The sequence below is a fragment of the Mus musculus genome, chromosome 17 (genome assembly GCF_000001635.26).
Source record: "Mus musculus strain C57BL/6J chromosome 17, GRCm38.p6 C57BL/6J".
Classification (NCBI taxonomy): domain Eukaryota; kingdom Metazoa; phylum Chordata; class Mammalia; order Rodentia; family Muridae; genus Mus; species Mus musculus.
The window spans coordinates 23,965,053-23,980,902 of NC_000083.6; the positions used below are offsets into that span (position 1 = coordinate 23,965,053).

The 15,850-nt window shown below is 49.4% G+C and overlaps 1 protein-coding gene and 1 long non-coding RNA gene across 7 annotated transcripts; one reads left to right on the plus strand and one right to left on the minus strand.

Annotated features, from left to right (window-relative positions):
- Positions 1-2,212: 2,212 nt before the first annotated feature.
- Positions 2,213-12,664, plus strand: Gm41546. 2 transcript variants are annotated; one of them, XR_876669.1, is made up of 3 exons: positions 2,213-2,491; positions 6,330-6,453; positions 11,755-12,664. It is a non-coding gene; the product is annotated as a predicted gene, 41546 (long non-coding RNA). The 2 variants fall into 2 exon arrangements; XR_003952236.1 differs by having other exon boundaries at positions 6,396-6,453.
- Prss30 (protease, serine 30) lies at positions 7,074-15,519 on the minus strand. 5 transcript variants are annotated; one of them, XM_006524382.4, is made up of 7 exons: positions 15,386-15,519; positions 10,077-10,176; positions 9,168-9,194; positions 8,889-9,054; positions 8,525-8,796; positions 7,986-8,146; positions 7,074-7,815 (listed from the first exon to the last, which is right to left on the minus strand). In XM_006524382.4, the coding sequence occupies exons 2-7, from the start codon at positions 10,126-10,128 to the stop codon at positions 7,561-7,563; spliced, it is 933 nt and encodes a 310-aa protein (XP_006524445.1). In that variant the 5' UTR covers positions 10,129-10,176; positions 15,386-15,519; the 3' UTR covers positions 7,074-7,560. The 5 variants fall into 5 exon arrangements, with proteins under 5 accessions (XP_006524445.1, XP_011244786.1, XP_011244785.1 ...); XM_011246484.2 differs by lacking the exon at positions 15,386-15,519 and having other exon boundaries at positions 7,986-8,098; positions 9,424-10,170; XM_011246483.2 differs by lacking the exon at positions 15,386-15,519 and having other exon boundaries at positions 9,424-10,170.
- Between the last annotated feature and the right edge of the window lie 331 nt (positions 15,520-15,850).

The following is a 15,850-nucleotide window of genomic DNA, read 5'->3' on the forward strand; positions in this document are numbered from 1 at the left end:
CAGGAGGATTGCCACAAGTTCAAGGCCAGACAAGGCTAAAGAGTGTGACATTGTCTCAAAAATCAATCAATCAATCAATCAATCAATCAGTTCCATTAGCCACATAGTCACTGGGGTGTCTCTGTATGTGTGTGTGTGTGTGTGTGTGTGTGTGTGTGTGTGTGTGTGTGTGTGTGTGTGTGTGTGTGGTGTGTGTGTTCATGTGGGTGTGCAGGCAGGCATGTAAAAGCCAGAGGACATTGTTAGGAGCTATCTATCTTGCTCTTTGAAACTTATTATCTCCGAGCTTGCCAGTTCAGCTAGGATCCTGCTGCCTCTGCCTTTTCAGAGCTGGGAGTTCAAGTCTAAGCCACCACATCTGTGTTTCACTTGTTAGTTTTGTTGTTTTTTGAAACCTGTGTTCTGGGACCGGACCTCAGGTCCTTGTGCATGCAAGGCAAGCACTTCTTCCCCGACCTGTCACCCTAGTAGCCATTTTTGTTTTCAGTCAAACTCTTCCTTATTAGCCCAGGCTGGCCTTGTACACAAGACAATCCTCCTGCCTCACTCTCCCGACTGCTGGGATTATGGGTATAAGCTATCATGCTGGTAAAACTTGAAAGACACGAGAAGCCAGAACCTGTGTCCCTGTGGCTGGGATGGGGACAAGAAGCCCGGGCTCCCCAAGCATGCTGCCCATCCTTAATGAGAAAGTAATCTCTGTATCATAAGCAAGCCTGCAGAGGGGCCTTCCTACAGCCTTGAGATCAGTCTGTGTGGAGATGACTGCCACCTGGCCTTCCTGGTCAGCTGTCAAATGCCAATAGTGAGGATGTTAGGTCAGCCTCGGCACAGGCACACTGAGCAGGCGCTCAAGCAGACAGACTGTGAGCAGGAACATAGACTGTGGGCAGGAGGAACACAGGCAGACTGTGAGCAGGAGCACAGACCATGAGCAGGAGCACAGACTGTGAGCAGGAGCAGGCTGCCTCCTTGCATTGTTCTAATGCCAAGTTCCAAGCTATGCCACAAACAATAGCACAAGCCACTTGCCAGGCATTCACAGCTTGCTGGGAGAGCAGACCTAGAGTGTATCCCATGACCATCTTACGCTTGAGCACAAGCCCTGAATAAAGGCCTTCTTCCAATGCTGTCCTTGGTCTTTTTTTGTGACGTGTATCTGTGTTTGAGTGAAAGAACACCTCCTGCCCCCCGCTGAGCCAGTGACAGTAAGAGGGAGGAAGGAGGTCGAAACAATGGGTAGGAAATCTGTGGTGACAGAATTGCTTTCCTGGTGCTGCACAGGGAGGCTGGGTCCTGCTGAGGGGCCTGGGAATAGTTTTGAGGAGGGATGCTATGGTCTGGATGGGGGTTGTTGTTGTTGCTGTTGTTGCTGTTGAATGAGGGGATCAATGGGTGGGTGGATAAGTGTATGTGTATGTGAGAAGATGGATGGACTGGAAGATAGATCGATGGACAAACAAATTAATGGGGAGATGAATAAATGGGTGAGTAGATAGTTGCATAGACTTATAGGTTGGTAGGTGATATTTGGATGAATGTGTGGATGAATTTGTCAATGGATGTACAAATAGCTAGGAGGGTGGACATGCCAGTGAGCAGAGAGATGTCTGAATGAAGGGGGGGATGGAAGAACAGACCAGCATTCACCATGTATCAGATTTGAAGCCCTGGTAATACTTACACAACTGTTACTCATTTAATCATTTTAAATACTTTAGGGGGGACGTTGATTCTGATTTTTTTTACTGCAGAGGAAACGAAGGCCAAGAAAGCAGAAGTAATTTTTGTGGCGAGGCATGTTACTGAAATCCAAATCCCACACCTCCTATCCCCTCTTGTGCCCAGCCCATCATCATGAAGGGAAGGGCCCTGTCTGAAGCATCCCGCACGCATCCACATCATGGAGGGTCTTTGCTTTGGAAGCCTGGAGCTAGCCACCTATGGTGCCACAGGCACAGCCCACGTGTCCCTGAGAATCACCGCTCACCAACTTACTCAAGTGCAGAGCAGAAGCCATGGTACCCGCAGCCCTGGGCTACTGCTGGGGAAACCCCTCTGTCCTACACTTGGCTTAGTTCCTCCTCTCAGCCACTCATTCCCCAATTTGACCTTTGGACAGAAATGAGCTTGTGGGTCTTCCGGAACATTTGAGTAAATTGTAACTACTTCCTTATCCTTGTTCTGGCTTGATCCTGCAGGGAGTGTCTGTGTGCTGTCTGTGTTGGCCATGAACTACCTCCTCTTGAGCAACACGGAACTCCAAGTTCTGTTACAGACTGTCCAAGAATGAACTTGTCACTAGATCTGTGTCTGAGGGATGCCACCCAGATCATATGGACAGTGCAGCCAGAGGAGGTGCCTGAGACAAACCCCTGTGCAGACAAGGATGTGCAGTCAACAGGGTGCCACAACCTTTGCTCTCTCCATTCCCAGCTACCCCCAACCCAACCCCAGCACCTCCTTGCCTGCTACCTAAGCTGGAAGCCAGGTGAGAGGGCGCTATAAGTAGAAATGTCCATCTTGGCACTATCGTCCTGGGAAAAGAAGGGGCTCTCAGAACTGGGCTGTGAGGTCACCTGATGAAGGGATAAGGGCTGCTGTCTAAAGAGGGCTCTTGTTTGGACACCTCCTAGGGCTTCACTCCTGCAGGGTAGGTTTGCCGATTGTCATGGGTTAAGCAGGGATGCAGGGTGAAACCGGGCTTAGTGGCTCGTCCGTCTAATGCCAGCACTCCAGAGGTAAAAGTTGGGTGCTCTGGAGTCAAAGTCACTGGAAGCTACATAGTAAGCCAGGTCCAGGCTGGGCAACATGAGATCCTGCTTAGGAAAATAAATTGTGAAACAAAATTGGAGGGCAGAACTGGGGCTTTTTCGTTTGTTCCACTCCGCTGTCCTTTGCTGACTCGGGATGCAGATATCCTGAGGCACGAGGGGACAATGTATTAGCAAACTACTTGACCCTTGACATCGAGAGAAATTGAGAGACAAGGTGGGCTCCGAAAGACCAAAGGACAAATGGGAGAGCAGGGTGCAGGAAGGGGGAGCACAGAGAATTCTGTAAGGAGGGAGGTCGCATGGAAATAGACTCAGGGGCAACAGAATGGTAGACATTTCTTCCCAGGCATAACTAAGAGGCTGTCAAGGGTGCCTCTCCTCTGAAAAGGCAGAAGGTCTAGGGCTGACAGATCTCTTACATGTTCTCTACCTCTGCCCTGGGCAGTCAACAATAGCTTTGGGTGTGATGTGTGTGCATGCATGGGTGCATGTGTGTGTGTCTGTGTGTACATGTGTACATGTGTGTGTGTGTGAGTGTGTGTGTGTGTGTGTGCATGTTTGTGAGTGTGTGTGTAAATGACTCTGTGTGTGTGTGTGTGTGTGTGTGTGTGTGTGTGTGTGTGTGTGTGTGTAGGCCGGAAGCCAACCTTGAGTGTTTTGCTCCAGGTGTTAGCAGTCTTATATTTTGATGCAGAGTCTCTCTCTGGCTTGGAGCTCGACTTGGGTCAGGAAACCCCAGAGGTCTTCATCTCCTCCTGCTGCACCTGACATCTTCACGTGGGTGCTGGGATTCAAGCTCGGGCCCCCATGTTTGTAAAACAAACACTTTACCAACCAAGCCATTTCCAGTCTCTCCCTTGGCTTTGACAGTCTTCTCTGGGCTGGCTTCACAGTGCTCTCTGGGGAGTACTCCAGCCAGCCACCCGGAGTGAACAGAGTTTCAGGAAGTAAGGTGCTGACTCTGAGAGGTTTGGATGGTTCTCTCAAGGAGGGTGGCCATCCCTTCCGTGGCCCTTGCAGCCACAGAGACAGTGGGAGCTTATGAAACTTGCTGCAATGTGCAAAGGTCTCTTTTGTCTTTGTCAGGCACCCTCTGTGCATCTGCTGAAACCCAGGTAGAGGGCGCTCACCAGCCAAAGGAGGTGATGGCACCCACAGCTGTTATAGACTGCACCTACAGTCTAGGTTAGGAGTATGAGGTAGATGTTCCATAGGTCACTGAGACTGTCACATCAAAGGGTTCCTGGCTCATGGTTTGACTGAGACACTTTCAAGAAAGAATGAGAGTTTTGCTAATAACCACACAGAAGAAGGAAGGTGGCCATTCTTACTGTGAAAGCACAGGAGAAATGCAGGCAAACTACTCAGGCTGAGGTGAAAGACTTTTTTTCTTCCTTCCTTCCTTCCTCTCTCTCTCTCTCTCTCTCTCTCTCTCTCTCTCTCTCTCTCTCTCTCTCTCTCTCTCTCTCTTTCTCTCTCTTGATTTTCCAAGATTTTTATTTATTTTTATTTTATGAATATGGTGTTTTGCCAGCATGTATGTACATGCACTACATACATGCAGTGCCCACGAAGGCCAGAAGAGGGAGCCAGACTCTCTGAAAGCACAACCACAGGCCATTGTAAGCCACAATGTGGATGTAGCTGGGTACTGGGGATTGAACCTGGCCCTCTGGAAGAGCAGCCAGTCTCTTAACCACTGAGCCAGCTCTCCAGCCCCAGGAAGGGCTATTTTATTTATTTATTTATTATATGTAAGTACACTGTAGCTGTCTTCAGACACTCCAGAAGAGGGAGTGATTTCTTTATGGATGGTTGTGAGCCACCATGTGGTTGCTGGGATTTGAACTCAGAACCTTCGGAAGAGCATTCAGTGCTCTTACCCACTGAGCCATCTCTCCAGCCCAGGAAGGGCTAATTTTAAATCTACCATAGTGTTCTTTACAACTTGGAGAATAAGTTATGGCAGCCATGCTTGTAGTTTTACGTGCGTGAGATTATTAAGTAAAGCAAATCAAAGTCAAAGACTAAACAGCAAGTGATGAAGCAAAAGCAGGACCGGCTGTGGCCCCAGTGCACCCCTTCTCTTGACTTGGGGAGTCTGGTCAAGGGGCTAGAGTTCCTGATAGAGTGAGTCCTGGCACAGCAGAGCATTTCCTCCAAGTAAAAGAACAAATAGAGATGACATCACAAAGTAGCTCTTCATGCTGGGCAGTGGTGGCGCGTGCCTTTAATCCCGGGACTCAGGAGGCAGAGGCAGGCAGATTTCTGAGTTTGAGTCCAGCCTGGTCTACAAAGTGAGTTCCAGGACAGTCAGGGCTACACAGAGAAACCCTGTCTCAAAACACCAAATATAGCTCTTCATGACATCCAACAGGAACTGGGGAAGTTAAGACCACAGCTGGATTCCCAACTGAACTGTACGTCTGTGGTCAAACTCGCACCTCTCTCTCCCACGGCAGGTGCTTCTGTGGCATGGGGTTAGCAAGAGAAGCCTCTGTTGACAATGCTGCTCTTTCTACCAGTTCTGAACAACACAAGATTGTTACTCCTGCACTGTCTGCTGTGTTATCCTCCCTGTCACAGAGTAACAGGACCTTGGAGACAGACATGCTTGGGTCTTAAGTGGATGGGGTCAATCCTGTTCCCAGAGCCAACTACTCAGAGAGCTCAAATAGCACACAACAATTTTCCAATTTGATGTACATTATACACGGTCAGATACTTCTGGAAAATACGATTCAACTGAATTGCTTAAAAAAAAAATGTGAAAGAAAGGAGGTCACATGGTCAGACTGAACAGGTGTCAAAGGGCTTCTTTCAATTTGTATCTTATGGGGGGACTGGAGAGATGGCTCAGTGGTTAAGAGCACTGGCTGCTCTTTCACAAGACTCAGGCTCAATTCCCAGCACCCACCTACACGGCCGCTCACAACCATCTGTAACGCTAGTCTATAGCTCTAGTTTCAAGAGATATGAATGAGCACTGCACAGACAAACCTATCTGCCTAAAATAAACAAATTTTGTTGTTGTTGGTTTTTTTTTGTTGTTGTTGTTTTGTTTTTTGAGACAGGGTTTCTCTGTGTAGCCCTGGCTGTCCTGGAACTCACGCTGTAGACCAGGCTGGCCTCAAACTCAGAAATCTGCCTGCCTCTGCCTCCCGACTGCTAGGATTAAAGGCGTGCGCCACCACAGCCCAGCAAATAAACAAATCTTTATAAAAGTTATTTTATCTTTAATTGTGTGTGTGTTTGTGAGTCACATGGGTATGACCTCAGAGGCCAAAAGCAGGACCCTCTGTAAGCTGTGTGAGGTGGGTACCAAGACTCAAGCTCTGGTGCTCTGGAAGTCTCTTAATTGCTAGGTCACCTTTCTAGATCCATACCAAAGGATTTTTTCTCCCAGAGCAACAATGCATTGTGAATGAAGAATAAAAGCCAAGTATGGTAAGGCATGCTTCTAATGCATGCATGGAGGAGGCCAGCTTGGGCAGTGTACCTAGGCCAGAGCACAGGTTCTGAAACATCCCTGTTTAATTATTTCTACCCTAGCAGCTAGCTGTGTGACCTTAGGAAGCTCACACGCCCTCTCTGAGCATCTCTACTTGCCCACTGCAGCGCTGTGGTGTGACGAAAGAGTTGGCCCAAGCACAGCTGAACCGGGACCAGGCCTGTGGTAAGTGACATGTAGGTGGCTGCCTGAGTGTGACAGGATGTGTCCCTGTGTTGCAAATTACTATGTCCTTAAGCTCTTCGAGTCACTGCAGCCTTCAAACCTCCCAGGCTGCAAAACTGTAGGATTATGGGTCGCCTGCCTGCTTCTCCACAGGGCTTGGCCGCTTTGGGAGGCAGGGGCCGCTGGAAGTTGACCCCACACTGTTGCGGGGCCGGTGTTGGGCCTTAGTGAAGCCCTGGGACACCGTTCCAGGGGTGGTGAAGCGCAGTCTGAGGCATGGGACAGCCGGAGCTGGCTCAGGGGTCCCCAGGCCTGCAAGGAGGCCGGGCCATCTGGGTCTCAGGATCTCGGACACCCACGCACTGCTGGAAGCTGCGGAAATGCTGAGAATGGTGTGGGGGGCTCAAAGGCTGGATCTAGCCTGGGGCCCGGGGAGAAAAGGGGGCTCTGTCTGGTCCCACTGTGATAGTTCTTGGCTTGACGGGGTGGTGGGCTTGAACTTGGAGTTGGTGGCAGCCGTGGCTGGGAGCAGAGAGGCCTTCTACAGGAGACTAGATGGCAGCTCTATAGGCAAAGGCCTCCATGGCTCCCTACAGTGGCTCAGTAAAAAGAGGCAGTCCATGGTTTTAAGGAATTTATTGTCATGGCAGAAAGTGGATGAGTAAAACTGTACCCCACTTTCTCAGGGCAGGCCTGAGGTTAAATATTTTTTTCTGGAAGGAGTGTCTGGGAAGGAAAGCTTATTGGCTAAGCCCTCCAGTCCTTTAGGTACCTCATTAAAATGGAGATCTGTCTTGAGCCTACATGACCACGGGTCATATCCTCTACATGTGGAGGGGCTTGGGACGTTGTCCTTATGTGACTGATGGCTACAAATCTATGGGGGTCTGCAGCTAGTGACCGGGGCCTGGTACCCCAGTACAGGTGAAGCACCTACTGTTCCTTCAGAAGTACTAGGGCTTCAAGCCTTAGCTCAGCTGGGGACCAAGCTACCTTTCACGGTCCCACACAAAACCACCATTGGAGATTCATTTTCTCCGTGTCTATGTTGAGCTTCTGAGTCTCCGAGCCCAGCAGAAGAGGATCTAGAACTCTAGAGCTCACAGTTCATAGGGACCCTGGCAAGGCAACGGCCAGCAACACTGGCAGCAGCATTTGGTATGCTGCAGAGGCACTGGAGTGGTACCCATAGGCATCAGAGTGGTTCTCTGCCAGGATCCTTTGAATCCAGTCCACATAGGTGGGCACCCGAGTGTAGACACCAGGCCTGTATGGCCGAGCGCAGCCAATACCCCAGCTGGTGATCCCGACCTGGGTCCAAGAACTGTTGATGGAACAAACGAGCGGTCCTCCAGAGTCACCCTGAGGGAGAAGGAAGAGGGCCCAGTCACGAAAAATCTTTTTAAAACACCTCTGCCAAGGCCACAGAGCCTGGGAGAGTGTTCCAGTCCTCCTAGAGTCTCTGGGACATGGGGCTTGAATATGGACTATATGACAGGAGTGCCAGGGAGAGCCAGAGGGCTTGTTGTTACCTGGCAGGAGTCCTTCTGGCCTTCTACGTAGCCTGCACAGAGCATGTCCGACTGGATGATTCGCTCCCCTGACAGGCTGCTCCCCTGGGTGTGGTACATCTTTTCACAGTCCTCTGAGTCCAAGAGAGGCACAGCTAACTCCTGGAGGACACTTGCCATGTCTGGACCAGAGAAAGGTCTGGCCTGAGCACAGCCTGACCCACTGGAGCCCTGCCCATCATGCAGACAGCTTGGACCTCCTTCCATCTCTCTGTTCTCTAGTCCCACCCATGTCCTTAAACCAGAAAACAGAGTCAGGGGACAGGGTTCACGTCCTGTCTGCCCCTGTGAGCTGTGCCAGCTTCTATAATCTCATGGTTGCTGAGCCTCAGCTTACCTGTTTCTGCAATGGGCAGAAACCTGGACACTGGGTGGGCTTCTCCAAATCCATCATGAGTGGGCACCTTGGCCAAGATGAAACCCATAATTTGGCAGCACATGCCCTAGCCAGGTCATCCCCTGGGCAGGAGTGGGGGCTGGTTATAGACATATTCTCTTACCTCTTTCCTGGGTGGCTCCCCAGCCTGTCACCCAGCAGACAGTCCCAGGGGTGAGAGGAGTCTGGGCTGCTGGGAGGCAGACAGGAGTGAACTGAGAGGGCCGCAGAGGAGTATCCAGCTGCACCAGGGCAATGTCTCCGCTAGACGCATCTGCCCAGAGGTAGGTGGGATGCACGAAGATGTTCCTCACGGCCACTAAAGTTGAGTGGGGTTCCAGAAGGGAAAGTGTCAGCCCTCCAACCTTCACATGGTAGAAGCTAGGGTTCAGAGACCTAGGAAGAGACAGGCCCAGCCGGTTGAGGCATCTGCTGAAGAGCGGCAGAGTTAGGAGAACAGCTGCCACTCTCCACCCTACCTCACTAACCTGCGGAAGCAGTGGGCAGCCGTGAGCACCCACACCTCGTGGATGAGGGAGCCCCCGCATATGTGGCCATCCTCGGTTATCCACAGGCTGACTTGCCAAGGCCATTGTCCTTCCAAAGCATCTTGACCACCCACGATCTTTCCAGCATCTCGGGAGTGGCCACATACTGCAGAGGGACCTTCTCAGAAAGCCAGTCCCTCTTGGGTCCCACCATCTCCAACAACTCCTTTCATCCCCTGCCCTGGACTTTTCCCTGGGAAACTCTGGGCCGTTCATTACCTGAGGGCAATATATCTCCACGTGCCCCTAAAAAACAAGAGAAGGTTTCTCAATGGGCTCTGACAGATACTTACAAGTGACCAAACCACTAAGAATAAGCAACCACGGGCTCAGCCTTAAATGGGACAATCCACAGCCACATCAACACCCTCCCAAGCTCCAGGACATCACGGAAGAGGAGGCAGAGAGAATGCATGCAGAAGGAAATGCTGCCTTCTGGACACGGCGTGGTGGGTGCATCCATGTAGCTACTCACAGCCGTTATAGAAGAAGCCTGCATAAGACCTGCGCAAGGTCAGGCCGTCAACAATCCACTGTGGATGGGGAGTGGATCCCAAGGCCCACCCCTCACTGAGGAGCCATTGCAGTTGTGACTGAGAGTAACTTTTTGGGGATGTGACCACCGGTGGGTTGCCCATGCTCCACTGGGTGGTCCACCCCCATGGGCGTGTGGACGGCAGTGGCTGGACTCAGAGTTGCAGCAAAAGAAGAAGAGGGGGAGAAAGGAGAGATGAAGACGATGTTGGAAGTGCTAGGTCTCAGGGGAGGTGGGGGGGGGGCAGGCTGTGGATATAATCAAAATAGATTGTATACACAGAAAATTCTCCAAATAGAATTTAAAAAACAACAACAAATTCAAAACAAGAGAAGGAGCCTGGCTGAACATCTCATTCATGAAGTTCTTATCATGAGACCTGACTCATGATAAGACAACAGCCATCTTCTCTTTTCCCCTTCCCCTGTCTTTCTTGGAGGATCAGTGGACACATGAGGTTTGGCCTCCTACTCTCAGCCCCCTCCAGGTTGTCTAGGGAGAGCGGCTAAGGATGATAAGGAAGCAGGAAGATGGAGGAAGGGTGTGGAAGCCATCATGGGAGGAAGGAGTTGGAAGGAATCAACACTCCTTACTTGTCAGGATCTGCAGCAAAAGAAGAAAGATGCACCTTGCCCGGGACTCCATGGCTCCTCTCCGGTCCACAACGCAGTGGGGTTAGAGTCCTTGAAATATCTAGGGGAGGGTTGCATTTCAGTGTTTAGAGGCAATCAAACTGGAACTTAATTGCCTGACAGGACCCGCCCAATCAGACTCCTATTCTGCATGCAGTTCCAGGGATGTGGTTTAGTGAAGGCCAGGAAACTCAGGGGCCATCAGGAGCCAGAGGCGATAGGAGCCGCCTGCCTGTCAGTCCACCTGTGAGGTTGGTACAGGAAAGTCTCACCCAGGAAGCCAGAAGACTCCTGCCCTACCTGGCCCCACACCAAATGCCAAGATGAGAGAGGAACACCAATGCCCAGGCTCCCTTCTCAACACTGTGGCTCAAGGCCCTCACTTGGCCAACCTTATTTAAGAACTAGGAGCCCATGGGAGTCCTGTTGGTCACTGTGGAAACAAATGTAGCCAGGGTTTGCCCTCCAGTCCAGGAAGTATCAACTCAGAAATACTCAATGGTTTTTTAGGAAGATATTTCCTTCTGCCACTATGACGACTTCAAATTCCCCACTACCACGCAAGGGACAAAAGACAGACTAGGGTCAGCCTCCAGCCTTGCTGTGCCCGCCCTTGCTGCTTCTCAAGGTCTCAAACCACGACTCCAACGAACCCCTCAGTGGGTTCTTGAATCTGGGTGTTTGAGGTGTGTCTTCCCTCTGCCAGCTGCACTGCCCTTGTCCAGTGCTGGCCTCTGACTTCTAGTGGCCACAGAGGTTCCTGGCCTCTGACTTCTAGTGGCCACAGAGGTTCCTGGCCTCTGACTTCTAGTGGCCTCAGAGGTTCCTGGCCTCCTGTTTGCTGTTTTCTCAGAATTTCTAGGGCAGACCTGGCCCTGCCTCATCTCGGATACAGGAATAAGCAGCCTAGTGCTTCCGGCTCATGGCTTCCTCTCCAAGCTCACTGCTTTTCAGACCACAGGACTGGCTCCACAGGCCCTTCTGCATCTCTAAATGTTAACAGTTCCTGGCTCTCACTATTCTTATAGCTGTAGTTAACTTCTTAAACATTTAAAAATCTTTTTGCTTTTTCAGGTATCTGTTTAACTTTAGACCAAGCTGATAATTTGCAAAATTTTTCATTTTCCATGTAACAGGGTTTCTGTGACCTCCTGGCCCCTTGCTGGACACGCCTGGGTTGAAGTATGGTGCTGAGTTTACTCTGCTACATGTGTTATTAAGTCCTCACCTCTAAGCACCAGGCACTCACTAATCTGTGACATGAATAGTCCCCTCTCGGAATTCGATGACACGAGCCTCATTTTGAGCCTCAGTATAGGCAACATCATTAAGTGATTAAATATAGCAAATAAATATGGAACAATGAGTTCCTAATGATGCTACTAAAAAAAAAAAAAGACCTGATTTGTCTTTTTTTTTTTTTTTAATCTTATTAGGGAAATCACTTATTATGTTGAGGACAGCCAAATAGTAAAGAAAGCTGTCTCCGTGTAGAATTCCCCGCAGTGAAGGAGGCGCAGGAACATGTTGCAATCTAATGAGTTTCTCAGTCAACTAAAGCGGGGAAGATGAAGGTTTATGCTCACAGATCAGCACTAGGGCAGCCTGGTGCATTAAGTTCAAGGGTTGGTCTTTCCAGGGAAGGAATGTAAAACCTGTTACCCACCCAGAAAGCTGTGAGCGGACATGCTATCCAGGCTGGTGACCTTTGCTCTGTCTGTGTGGCAAGATTCTGGCCCTGGATCATCCCCTAGGCCCTTATGGTAAGTGTGCTTTTCAACCTGTCTTTATGGATTTTACACAGAGATGGCTTGCTTTATTTGCTTGTTGCTTTTGTTTCTTTTGTTTTTGTTTTGTTTTTTGAAACAGGGACTTGTTACAGTTGCCAATTAACCTCTCAAGTAAACCAACAGTAGCAGCAGCAGCAGCAGCAGCAGCAGCAGCAGCAGCAAGTTCCTCACTCCCTGCCCCAAAGGTCTGAGTTCCCGAATGAAAGACACACACACACACACACACACACACACACACACACACACACGGCCTTAGATTTTAATATGCCTTAAACAGCTCAATGGTTAGACCACTTCAGAATGTCCATGTGGCTAGCACCTCCCCTTTGATACTCCTATATTCTGTCTTTGCTGCCCTAGACCCAAACAGAGCCCCTGGGGCCGCTCTTCCCCCTGGGGCCGCCCTTCCCAGACTCTTACATGATCTGTGTACTCTGATCTTCTGCACCTCTCCAGCCTGAATCTTCTTTCCCATTGTAGTGGTTCTCCCTCCTTCCTCTCTCGGTCCCTTTGCCCTAAAGTCCCACCTCTGTCTTCCTGCCTAGCCTTGGCCACCGGCAACTTTATTTACCAATCAAAGCCAACTGGGGGCAAGGACCCTCAGTGAGCGCTTTGCATGCAGATTCTGGTGCAGTTTTGGGAATCCAAATAACATGATACAAGCGGTAGACCAAATCCTCAACAGATCTCACTACATAGCTCTAGCTGTCCTGGAACTCACTCTGTAGACCAGGCTGGCTTCAAACTCACAGAAATCTGCCTGCCTCTGTCTCCTGAGTGCTGGGATTAAAGATGTATGCCACCATGCCTAGCTTACAAAGAGTTTCAGTGTAGTATTAATCCCAATAGACTAGAATAAGACCACTACCACAAGTTTTGAGCCAAATTTGAAGCAAGCCTTATTAAATACTGGCCAGAACAACAGACACTAGTCTAGTCCATACCCAGAATTCTCAGAGAATGGTGCCAAATTGTTAGTCAGGTTTTGACTTTAAGTCAAAACCCACAAGGCTACATATTTCTTGCCTTCGTTCAGTTGGGGTCAAGCATACATCCTGGTGGACTTCTTGCCTACAAACCCCCAGCCTATATGTGATCAAGTAGATCCTATGCAAATGGGGAAATTGACCTAAACACATGGCTTGCTATCTTACATCAACAGTTCCCAACATTCCTGGAACTTATCTGTCTCTGGGCAAGTGGGGCTAGACAGTTAAAGAGGCATTCTCTCTTCTCTCTCTCTCTCTCTTTCTTTCTCTCTCTCTCTCTCTCTCTCTCTTTCTTTCTCTCTCTCTTTCTCTCTCTCTCTGACAGGGTTCAGGGTTTCTCTGTGTGGCATTGGATGTTCTGGAACTCACTCTGTAGACCAGCCCTTCCTGGAACTCACATCAATCCACTTGCCTATGCTTCCAGAGTGCTGGGATTAAAGGTGTTCACCACCACCACCTGCACAGTAAGTTAAGCCTAAAACACAACCTTAGCCCTCACTGTAACCATGTTGGGTCTATATTTAGCTTACTTCATTCTTGGAGGAGATTTATATATACTTTTGTTGTACACATGGGATTGAATTAATTATCACCAGAAAAGTTTTCACCAAATTGTGCTGTGCTTAAATATACCTAAAATAAACCGCCCAGGGTCAGACTCCCAAAGTTTGAACCTCAGCTACTGAGGTGCATTGAACCAGCTGACTTCTTCCCTCTGTGGATCATCTCTCTGCAGGCCTCTAAAGGTTTCAGAGACCCACACACACTCAAGTTCTAAATTCGGGGCTTCATGGAGCTGGCATTATTGCAATCAGCCTATGCAGATAGAGCATCCTGGTAGAAGGATGTGTGGCTGAAACAGGCTGCTGGGGGTGCCAAGAGTGTTTGCAATGCAAACAGGAGAAGCTTAGCTGGAGTCTCATGCAAATGTCTATAATCCAGTGTGCCCCTGCTGGGAGAAGGGAGATGGAGACAGGAAGCATAAAGGCCTGGCTAACCCAGTGGGAAGAGATCATCTCAGATCAAACAAGGGCTGGCAAGAACCTATCCACAAAGGTTGACCACCGACCTCAACCAGAGTGCCATAACAGCACACACGTGCCCCTCACATACACAACACATACATTTTCAGCTCCCTCTCCCTCTCCCTCCCCCTCTCTCTCCCCATACACACACACACACACACACACACACACACACACACACACACACAAGCCAGGCATGGCCTGCAAAGCTGTCATGTGGAGAATGGAGGGAAAAGGTCTTTAGGGCTTGCTGCCAGCCTAGCTCTAGGTTTAGTGAGAGACCCTGTTTCACCTGTGCCCATGTGTGCCTTCTCCCTCTTTTAGAAAACAAAACAACAACAACAAAAACTATGGATCTCTTCATTCTGCTCATCCGTTTTACAGATAAAAATGAAAAACAAACTCTCTAAAATCCAGAGTAAGGAAGGGCTCGGGATGTAGCTCAGTTCGTAAACTGTCTAGCACACAGAGGACCTGGATTTGATTACTGTGCCACACAAATTGGTTGTGGTGGGCAAGCCTGTAACCTCGGCCTCTGAGTAGAAGTGCCAGGAGGGTCAGGAGTTTAATGCCATTGGCTACACAGAGAATCTGAGTCCCATCCAAATAATAAATAAAGTATGACTTAAACCAAAACAATAGACTTCAGAGTGGAGATAGCCAGGCTCTGAGTCACCCAGTTAAAGGGAGATGACAGGAGAAGCCAGGTGTTCCTTTCGCAACTGGAGGAAGATAGGGTGACCAGCTTTATGACGAAGCCAGCTCCCACTAAGTTTGCAAATGGAGACTTCCTTCCCTGCAGTCAACAGCCTGAGTGAGCTCACAGCTTCCCTGCTTCCCCAGGATAGATCACACTGCCCCACCCACAGCTCCCAGGCACAGCTCTTCAGACTCCAAGTTAGGTTCTCTTTGCTTCAACAGTTTCTGAGTTTAAACCAGTTAAGGAGAAGGAGGAAGGAGAGGAGGAGAAAGAGTTACTAATAATAAATTAATAATAACATATAAGGCAACAAAATAATACTTAATAATAAAATTATAAATAAAGTCAATCCCATAGGAGAGACTCTGAGGCAGTTTAGCCATGAGTGAGTTGAACAAGGGAAGGCTGGAATCGCATCTAGTCAGAAGACATTAACATCCAGGCCGGCTGGGGTGCTGCTTTGAGCAGAGAGAGGGGTAGGCTTTTATTGATTTTTGAGGAGAGGGTAGCTTATAGTATTTTTCTGCTAGCCAAGACAGAGTGTCAAAAGATGTTTTCCTTCTTGTGTGAGACACTGGTCAATTGGACGGATGGTCACCCTAGAAACTGCCGAACTCCCCTTACTGCTGATGCCATTGTTCTGTACAAACATCCTGGCCCTGTGGTTTGCTCTGAGGCTGTTGTCAGGTGAGGACAGCTGAAGGACTGTGCACAGGGCGGGGCAGAAGAAACTCACTAGCTCCAACATGCAGCAGGCCAAACTCACCGTGTGTCACAGCGTGGGACAAAACATTCCTCCGGTGATCCATCCACACATCTACATACAGTTCCAAAGGTTCGGCTGGGAAGGGGAAAGACACGGTATGGAGGCAAAGATGTCACCCATCAGGCCTCTGGAAACCAAAGTGAAGGCAGTGCCTTCAGCTCCACGAGAGGTAACCAAGGCAACTGTCACCACAGTCCATCCACCGCAAACCGAGTGGGAAGTTAGTGATGTTTCCCAGCTGTGTAACTTTCAAAATCAGTCACTTAAAAAAAAAAAAAAAAAAAAAAAAGGTTTGAAATGGGGACTCAAGTAACCCAAGGTAGCCTCAAACTTGTGTAGCAAAGGCTAGCCTCCACATTCTGCCTGAGTTCGGGGGGTTAAGGGCCTGCTCTGCAGAATCTGGCTTAGAATAGTGTACTGGCTGGTTTTATGTGTCAACTTGACACAGGCTGGAATTATCACTGA

What these genes read in the sequence shown, in the direction of transcription:
- Prss30 (XM_011246483.2), bottom strand. Translation starts at nt 9,586, where the DNA reads ATGGGCAACCCACCGGTGGTCACATCCCCAAAAAGTTACTCTCAGTCA. An exon ending in AGGCTTCTTCTATAACGGCT is followed by an intron (nt 9,195 to 9,423) that starts GTGAGTAGCTAC and finishes CTTGTTTTTTAG; the next exon opens with GGGCACGTGGAGATATATTG. An exon ending in GCCAGAAGGACTCCTGCCAG is followed by an intron (nt 7,816 to 7,985) that starts GTAACAACAAGC and finishes CTTCTCCCTCAG; the next exon opens with GGTGACTCTGGAGGACCGCT.